General features: G+C 42.1%; 1 protein-coding gene across 1 annotated transcript in view; it reads right to left on the bottom strand.

The window, feature by feature from the left end:
• Positions 1-4876: 4876 nt before the first annotated feature.
• Positions 4877-9439, bottom strand: part of OBI1 (ORC ubiquitin ligase 1) — a 46129-nt gene continuing 41566 nt past the window's right edge. Inside the window, exon 6 of the mRNA XM_004276839.3 lies at positions 4877-7610. Within this exon, the coding sequence (XP_004276887.1) occupies positions 6095-7610 (1516 nt within the window). The 3' untranslated portion in view covers positions 4877-6094. The remainder of the gene's footprint in view (positions 7611-9439) is intronic.

Below are 9439 nucleotides of genomic sequence, written 5' to 3'. Positions count from 1 at the left end.
TTCCGTTCCCGTCCCTCCCGCGGTGTGGGCACTGGGCTCCTCGCCCGCCCAGCCCGCAAGGCAGTCCTGGGAGGTCGCCCTGCCCTGTGCCACCGCTCAGCCCGAGGCGCGAGTTCACAGCCACGCTCTCGTTGGCGAGAGCTGGGAGATTTCCCACAGGCTACTGTCCTTCCTTTCTACCCCGCTCTGCCCGCACCGCGGCCGCTTGTCTCCCTCGGTCCCAAAGGCCGGGGTGGGTGAGTTATTGAGGCCAGGGGTGATCAGCTCCTGTGAGGCTTCCAGCTGGGACCTGCGGAGGAGGTTCTCGAGTAAGCCGCTGAAAACCCAGTGTTTTCGTTCTTCTAGCCGTTTAATTCAAATGCCACTTACGTTGGGAACATTTTCCTGGATGTCGAGCACCCCACTCCGAGATGTCCCTGATACACACACTTGGGATCCGAATGATGCGGCAGTAAAGTTCACTGCCGGTCATTATCTCTCTTGGCGTTACATCTGTAGAGATCTAGGTGTATATATATATATATATATATATATATATATATATATATATAATCTCCACCCTAACCCCTCGGTGGACTTAAACCCACCTACCTTGTGAAAGCCCTAGGGATGATGTAGGACTACGTCTCCGTCCTAACAGGGGCACGGCCTCCCTCGCCCGCTAGTTGCCAGAACAAGTTTCACTGTCCAAGTGACAATGCTGGACCGCTACGCTTGGCCACGGGCCCCTGTGGTTTAGGTCCCAAGGGAAGCAGAGCTGCTCCCGCCCCGCACAGGCCCCTTCCAGAAAGGGAGAACGCGCTGGTCAGAGAAGGGGCTTCGAGGTCTCCTGGTTACGAACAACAACGAACAAACCAACTCTACAACAGACACGCCCGCCCCTGACCCCACGCGACGAGATGGAAGTTGTGTCGCCTTCCTCTCCCCGGAGAGCCGCGGGCCCGCCGCTCCCACCCGGCCACACGCGCGCGTTGGTGGGAGGCAGCTCCGCTGGCGCACAAGGACCGCAGAGGATCCCCAGGCCCCCGCGACCGCAGTTCTGGGAACCGAGAGGCGAGCGCCCGTGGCCCTCCGCAGACTCGTCTCGGCCTGTAGGAGCGGGATCCCCAGGAGGGTCCAGACGCCCCGAGGAAAGCGCGAAGCCTCGAGTCCACACGCCGAAGTGCGGAGCTGGGTCCTGTCGCCCGGCTCCGAAGCTCGCAGGCGCCGCCGCCAGCCGCCCCTCCTCCCCGCCGCCTGCACAAATCAAAGCCCCTTGCGAGGCACTGGGAAATAGTTGCCTTGTCATGTAACACATTGCCCTGATTTATTATAAAATTTTAACGAAATCATGCATATTTTAACAGCCTTTAATCACTGCATGAAAATTTAATTCATGGACTGTAGCGCGTTTAAATAAATGAAGTGTTAATTCATTAGGATTAATTAATTTGTTAAAGGATTGTGTGCAAGGTTAAGGTGGAAAGAAAACTCTTTGTTGGTTTCGCGTCTTAATCGCCAGGTTTCGCAAGTAGTAATAAAACGAAAGGAAACCGCAGAGCTGGCCCTTTCTTTGGGCGGGGCCCTGCAGAGAGCAGCTGAGAGCGCCCTCAAGAGCCCGGGAAACTCCGACCAGAGGGGCACCGGCAGATCCGTCCTCCCGGGAGAAGGGGGAGCGGCACTGGCTTCGAGAATCCGGGAAGGAGGGGTTCGCCGGAATCAGAGGAAGGAATGCGGGATCGTAGCCGAGGCAGGCGGGCCAGACCTCACCTCCCCACCCCCAGCACAAAGACGACCCAGTGAGGGAAGCGAGGTCGCGCCTTCCGGTCCTCGGAGCGCCAAGCCTCGGCTTAATGGACAGATGATGGGCCAGCCCTGCCACCTCCTGAGCCTTCTAGCCTTCTGGGAATCACAGTCTCGCCAGCAGGCCGCCGGTCCTGGCGGCGAGGCTGAGCCTAGAGTCTCAGGGGATGCTCAAGAGAGAGGAGGCGGACCAAAGCCAAACTTGCCAGCTCAGGCTGGGGCAATCGGGAAACCTTTTCCATCAGGAGCCCTGATGTTAGTGAATGGTTCCTTCAGCACCTCTTCTGAGACATCTGATGAATAGGCAACCCCTTGCAGGAGAGCGGACACAGGCGCAGAAGAGATGTCCTCTTCCGCATCAAACTCTTATCCATCCCTAAAGACCCAATACAAATAGCACTTCCGTGAAGCAGCCTGGTTTACTTTCTGCTCCATGCTATCCCCAATACAGACACTTTTCTACTCACCAGTGTTATAAGAATTAAAATGGTCCAGAACTAGGTCCTCCTTCCTCACAGAAAGTCTCAGTAAATGCCTAAGTCAAATCTTTGCCCTAGGGTACTGGATGTTCACAGCCCCAAATTATATGTCACACTAGGCGCACACTTCTACACATTTGGTTAATGCAACTAACATTTATTAGAGGGGGTCTGCTCCCTGTTAAGACACAGCAGACCTAGAAATCTACCTTGATTCAAGAAATGGAGCTTCAATCGAACTTATTCTAGGCTGCCTCTGTCATGTCAAACTTAAGATCATCCAAGCCTAAGCTTCAGATGGGTTCTTAAAAGAAAGCTGCAGCTTCCTCCCTCAGAGTGGGGTTCCGAGAATTAAGCAATAAATGTTCGCTATGCACTCTGAGATCACTGCTTAAAAGGTTTTCTCTCTGCCAAGTATTATTAAAAGGATCGGGTTACATCATGATAGGCAAAGACTGTTGTAGGACTCCCACGAATAGGAATGAAAGACCTTCTTATGAGGCCTTGGGAAACCCTTCTAAATAGGCCACACTCCATGAAACTAAACTGTTCTCTACAAATATCATTCACAGGTACAAAAGTGAGGGGGGAAAAAGTCTAGTGCATGTATTACACTTTGAATTGAAAACCATTCAAGTATATAGAAACAGGTTCCTGCAACATCCTAAGAATCAAGACCGAAGCTCTTCCCTTGTTCAGTGGTACCTTCAGAGGTTTCAAACCAGAGTAAATACAAACGAACTTATAAGAAAACAGAGCAGATTTGAAATTAAGGGACTATATATCTTCAAGTCTGACATTTTCAGTTTAAGTCTCAGTTGATCCATCAGAACAGGAAAAAGACTTGTCATTTTGGATGCGATGAAGATTTTAAAAATTAAAAGATAAACACTAAAGGTCATGTCAAAATAATATCTAACATCATGTCACATTCTCTTAGCCATAGCATTTTAAAAAGATGAGCAGTCAAAAGATACTGTTTTTATAAAGACATGAACTGATGTGTCTTTTCCCTTCATCACTAGCGCATCTTTTTCTAACATAGCCTTAGTGCTATTTTGAAATTCATCTAAATGTCAGAGTTAATGTGAATCTTTATAAACTTAAAAGTGGCACACACACGACTCCCATCACTGAGCTTCCACTTAGTAGTAGACTTAGATTGAGGACACAGTCAGGAATTAAATGCTACTTGAAAAGAAACATGCTAATACTTCCAAAATACTACTTTAAAAAGAATCCTTGGAAACTTCAAACCCATTCATCCTTTGGCCTATAAATGTGAACTCCCATGCATCCCATGCATGAGGGAGGAAGAGTACAAGGTCTGGAGTCAGAGGCCCAGCTCCGAGACAGGGTTCTAATCCCATTCTAGCTGTGTGACAACTAATTCTCAACTCGCTTATTTGTAAACTGGGGAAAATTAATTCTTGGCTCACAGAGTTTGAAAAGAAGATTACATGAGATACAGGTTAGCAAAGTACTTGGTTTCAAAAAAAAGTATTTGTCTTGCTTTAGGGTGTGTATATATAATAGATATATTTTAAAATGAGACCACCATATTTGTCATGACATTTCAGATTATGGTAAAGAGATCAGGAGTACAAATGAGAATGTGTCATTAAAATCAGATCCTGAACAGATTATTTCCTTCAACTGAGGAATGTCAGTTTTTTTTAATTTAATATATGAAATATTGTTTTGGAGAGAATGGAGCAGTGTTTCTGAAGCAGCTAGGAAATACTCTAGCCCAATAGAGACACCCTCACCCGGTTAGGCACTAGTAAATCAGGTTACACACTCTGCATTTCCATGGCACAGTGTCAGTTTGTATTAAAACCTAACACACTCATGGTTAAAAAAAAAGAGTTACAGACAGAATTAGAGTGAGGTTTACCCCCAAATTTACTCTATTCAGAAATATGTTAGATTTCTACATTTAATAGAATTTCAAATGCATATCCACATTGTCAAAGATATTTAAACTGCAATATCTCTGAGAGTATCCATTAACTTAAACATTATCAGAAAGACAAAGTAATACATAAATACTTATTGGAAAAAATATGATAGAACAAAAATTATGCTTTATATTAAGCCATTTTGGGGGGAGGAGGCTCTTATTACTTCTAAAAGTAGAGGTCATGATCCTCCAAATCATAAAAGTGACTTTTTATACTTTTATGGTTTTGTTGAATCCTGAGTCTCTTATAACAGAGGTCAGCAAATTTTTCTGTAAAAGGCCAAACAGTAAATATTTCAGGCTTTGTGGGCCATATGGTCTCTGTTAAGACTATTCAACTCTGCTGTTACAGTGCAAAAGCAGTCCTAGATAAAATGTAAACAAGTAAGTGCAGCCGTGTTCTAATAAGACTTTATTTAAAAGCACTGAAATTTGAATTTCATATCATTTTCCTGTGTTGTGAAATATTCTTTGGATTTTTAAAAGCCATTAGAAATCTATAAACCATTTTTGGTTTACAGGCCTTTCACAAAAACAGGTACAGGCCAGAATTTGGACCACAGGCCATAGTCCACCAACCCCTATATTAAAAGATCAATAAAAAATGGTAAGTTTTACTGGTCTTTATAGGCTAATTCAACATGAGCCAACATCAAGGATTACAGTGCTTCTGACATCCTTTATTCAATTCACATAGAAAAGCATGCAGTATTACTGTAAAACAGTACAGTATTAATGTAAAATGTTCAGTGCACATTAGATAAACAAGTCATTAACATACAAACCATTTTTAAAGGCCTATAGGGGCATACCAAACATGTTTAGAATAATATACCTTTTCAGAATCTAAATTAAAAATTGTGCTTAGCTCACCTATTCTCACCCCCTTTACACTCTTCATGAAAAAGTTTTTTGGGGCCTACATAACAGATAATCTTTTAGCCAACTGAAACTTCTTTTTCTTAAGTAAGGAAAACAGTGCAAGCAAGAATGCTACCATGCATACAGTTTCCATGAAGAACAGTAACATGCAAACAAGAACTTTACCACTCCAAAGAAAGTTCCCCTGGGACATAAGTGGATCAAGAACTTGGCAATGAGTGCTCCTGCACCTGTATATATGAAACGATGAAGCTACCATGTTTAGGCTCCTCCAAACACAACTGTTCCATGACTTCTTGCTAAAGTAGGCTCAATTTCTGATTTTCAACACACACAAAAAGATGAGTGAATGAAAGCTACCTGACATAAAACAAGTATTTTCATATAGAAAATGTATTCTTTCATACTAGCAACACATTTTCACAAAAACTGGACAGAACCCAATGTTAAAAATGCAAACATATACATAAAACTTAAAAAAAAAAGTAGACGAGTATTGGACTAAGGTTCGAGTGCTATTTCTCCATCATGGCCTTGAATAAAAGTTAGGCTATCACTAAACATAAATAAAAAGGGGCAGGCAAAATAATTTCCACCCTAGGAAAAGCTTTAAAGAAACTCAAGTGTCTTATGAGCAGTATGTGGACAACACCGAAAGTCTTATTTAAAAAATCCAAGTTCTAAAGATAACTGAGGCTTCAAGAAAACAAAATATACCCAAACCAGATACGTATAATATTCATTAAAAAGAAACTCTCACCCTACCTTTTCTGGTCAAAAAGATCCCCAAATGAAAATGAAAAAGACTAAAACTCTTCAAAGTGAACAAAAGTATCCTGGGTACAGGCTAATCCACCATTCTGACTTGACACCTGACGAAAAGATTATCAGTTCAAAATGGTATAGAGCTTTTATGAGCGGAAAAAACTAACTTTGAAATCTTATATTCCTCTCAGGACAAAAACATAAATGACACCTTTCTAATGAGTCAACTTTTAGTTGCTTTTGATGGGCTGGCATTGGAAAGGCTGCTCTGGATTTTTCTTTTTGTTGATTGATTCACATTTTTATTCCTCTTTTCGGGCACAAAGGAAGCAGACCAAGGAGACTGAAGGTGGTTATGAAGACCATGCATCTCTGAGGACATCTTAAACAAAGATGACCCAAACCTTTGATCTTCAAATAGCCTGTGTGAACTGCTTAACAAAACACCCTGGGAAAACTCAGTCTGAAACAAACAGCTTGGGGGTTTGATTTCATTGGTTCCTGGGTTAGAACTGGGATGGAGTGAAAAATCTTCATTCATTTCCTGGTCAGATGGAGCGAGGAGAAAAAAAGAATTGGGTTTCCATTCATTTCCATTTTCTAACTGATCAGTAGTTAGAGAACCTTTAGAAAGGTTTGGTTTAGTTCTTTCTTCCAGCTTATCTGGTTCCTCAAGGAATTCACTGCCTTGAGATGACTTTGCTAAGCCATCCAAATCCAATGACTTAAAACCGTTATTACAAGGGCTCTTGCTGTTGTCTGACTCTGACATCATTGAATCCAACTCCGAGATTTTGTCAAGGTAAGCCGCATCCATTGATGCTTCGCTGGATGTTCTTGTCCGATTCATTTCAAAGGAGCGGAGAGAATTCAATCTCTTGGATAAACATGAGCCTGATTTCTCACTCAATTTTGAAGAAATTTCTCCAACACAATTTGCTATCGTGTTCTCTTCTGAGCTTTCAAAATCCAAGCTGGGGTCATAGCTCGTGGAACAACAATCCCAAAACCCTGTCTTTGGGGAAGTAAAACATTCTGATTTCTTCTCACTTTCACTTCTATCATCTTCTGAAGAATCTTTATTACAAACATTCGGAGAATCACAAAAATCATCAAACACCAGTTTTCTGAGATGGTTTGAGTGCTTTCTGGAACCTCCCGCTTTGACCACAGAGCTCTCTCTATTTTCTGGCGTATTGAGCTGAAGGCAACTAAGGGACAAAGGAGTACAGGGAGCTGGAAGATCATAGAGTTCTTCATCTTTGTAGGATACACAATCACTTGGCTTATTACCCCATTCTCTTTCCAAATAAGTATCCATACTTGTATCTGTCACATCTAACATTATTTCCACCCGTTTGTGATATAAGTCTTTGTTCTTAGAACAATTTGGTTCTGTTTTGCTGGTGCTTTCCTGTCTGACAGAACTGCTAGAAGGTTTTGCCAGGTGTGAATTCAAGGTTGATGAGCCAAGCTGCTTTCTGGCACCATCACCTTGATTCTTGGACGCCATATCCTCCTCGGTGCCTTTGCTCCCCTTGCCATCTGTAGAAAGTGCTCTCTGGCAAATGGAATTCATAGCTTCCTTCTCATCACTTGAATTTTTTAGCTGTGTAATTTGAGATTCTAGTTCCTCTATATATTTATCACTTCGTTCCAGGGCTTTCTTGAGGCGATTGGTTTCACGTTCATACTGTTCTACTTTGGACTGAAGAGCAGCTACTGTAAACCTTCCAAACCTACAAAGAATGGAAGGATCGTTAACCTTATAGTTCAAGATTTTTTCTTTCCTTTTCGAAGTTTAAGAGTGCAAATTGTCTCCACCCATTCTAATTTCACATAACAGTGACACTTCAGACCACTCAATGAACAGGATAAGAGCAATGACAGATGTAGTACCTTCAAAAGAGGGTTTCCCCATTTATGTACTAATAAGCATATGATAATAATGGCAAAGGCCTAATAGGATACTTCTGTGGTCAAATCATACTAGTAGTAGCAGCGAGGCAGAAACTCACTGATAATTTCCCTCCTAAGAGCTGGCACTATCAATTCAGCTCATATATGCATGAAGAGTTATATCCTAAAACAATGGCAAAGATTTATGATAACATTTGAACAGTGGTCCACATCTTGAAATATTTACATTCAATCATTTTCCTATCGTACAGCACTGTTTTACAATACATTCCTTATACAGTGTCACCTTGTCAAACATAAAATGCCAATTTGAAATTCAGAAATCTTAGCAGTTCCAGCAGGAGTGGGTTTAAATACTTATTTGGATCCTTTCAATTATAGCTACCCTTGATCTGAGGTTTTTACTTGGCCTTTCTGAATACTGGGCTTTAATTCATTTCAGCTCTACTTATTTTTGGCATTTCACAACTGTGTGGGACATCAATTTCATTTCTTCCAACTTTGAGCTACGAAGTCAATGCTTGTGCTTCCAATGTATTACACATAAAAACATTTTCACATTTTCTGAAAAGGAACATTTTGAAGAATAAATGAAAAAGAACACAACAAAAAATCACTCCTCTCACTTGGGATTACCTTGTTTCCACTATTCCCTTAAGAATGGGTACTGGGGTTCAGCTAAGAAAACAAGTTTTGAGCACCTAGTATGGCTCATGGTATATTTGGAGCTGACGATAAAAGGATCAATAAGACTGTCCCAGCTCCAAGGGACATAAAGTATCTATCTTAAATTCTATCTGATCTCACTACCAAAGGAAATTTCATCTTTCAGGAAACTGCTTCTTATGAGTCAGTAAACATAAGTCTTACATTCTAACCCCATGAAAAATAACTTCTCTCCACCAAAGTTCTTTTAAAAAGCTTTTTCTTAATCATCTTTTTGATGACGTAAATATAGGCCCATCTTGAAGAATTCAGGGATTGTCTGTTTTGAGCAAGGTACTTGAGAAGGTGACTTCTACAAATTGTTTTAATCTATGGGTTTATCTTTCTCTTTCTTTTTTCCCTAATTACAAAAGAATAATTACAATTAAGAAAATGTACTAAGTATTAAAAAATTAAAACGGAGAAGAAGCCAACAGTAACTGTACCTCTTTGCATCAACAACTATATGTTGTATGACTCTCACTCAACACCCATCAGCTCCTCCTAAACTGTAGCCCAGTTCACTCTCCAGCTCCTCCCCTACATGATCCCTGCTCTTGTCACTAAGGGAAAAAAGCAGGGACAAAGGTAAATATAGATTCATAAAATCTGAGGGTTAGAAAGGACCTTAAAAGACATGTTGCCAAATACTGACCTACTCACTGCAATTAACTGATCTCCCAGAAAGAGCACACTCCCATCAACCTCTAAAAATCAAAGCAAACACCAGAGGTATAACAAAAACAAAAGCAACTTCAGTAACAAGCCTCCTTGGTTTTTTTTTTTGTTTTTTTTTTGCGGTACACGGGCCTCTCACTGTTGTGGCCTCTCCCGCTGCAGAGCACAGGCGCTGGAAGCGCAGGCTCAGCGGCCATGGCTCACGGGCCCAGCCGCTCCGCGGCATGTGGGATCTTCCTGGACCGGGGCGCGAACCAGTGTCCCC

The sequence above is a fragment of the Orcinus orca genome, chromosome 18 (assembly GCF_937001465.1).
Source record: "Orcinus orca chromosome 18, mOrcOrc1.1, whole genome shotgun sequence".
NCBI lineage: Eukaryota > Metazoa > Chordata > Mammalia > Artiodactyla > Delphinidae > Orcinus > Orcinus orca.
The sequence above is the reverse complement of the archived record's forward strand: the minus strand, read 5'-3'. Positions and strand labels throughout refer to the sequence as shown.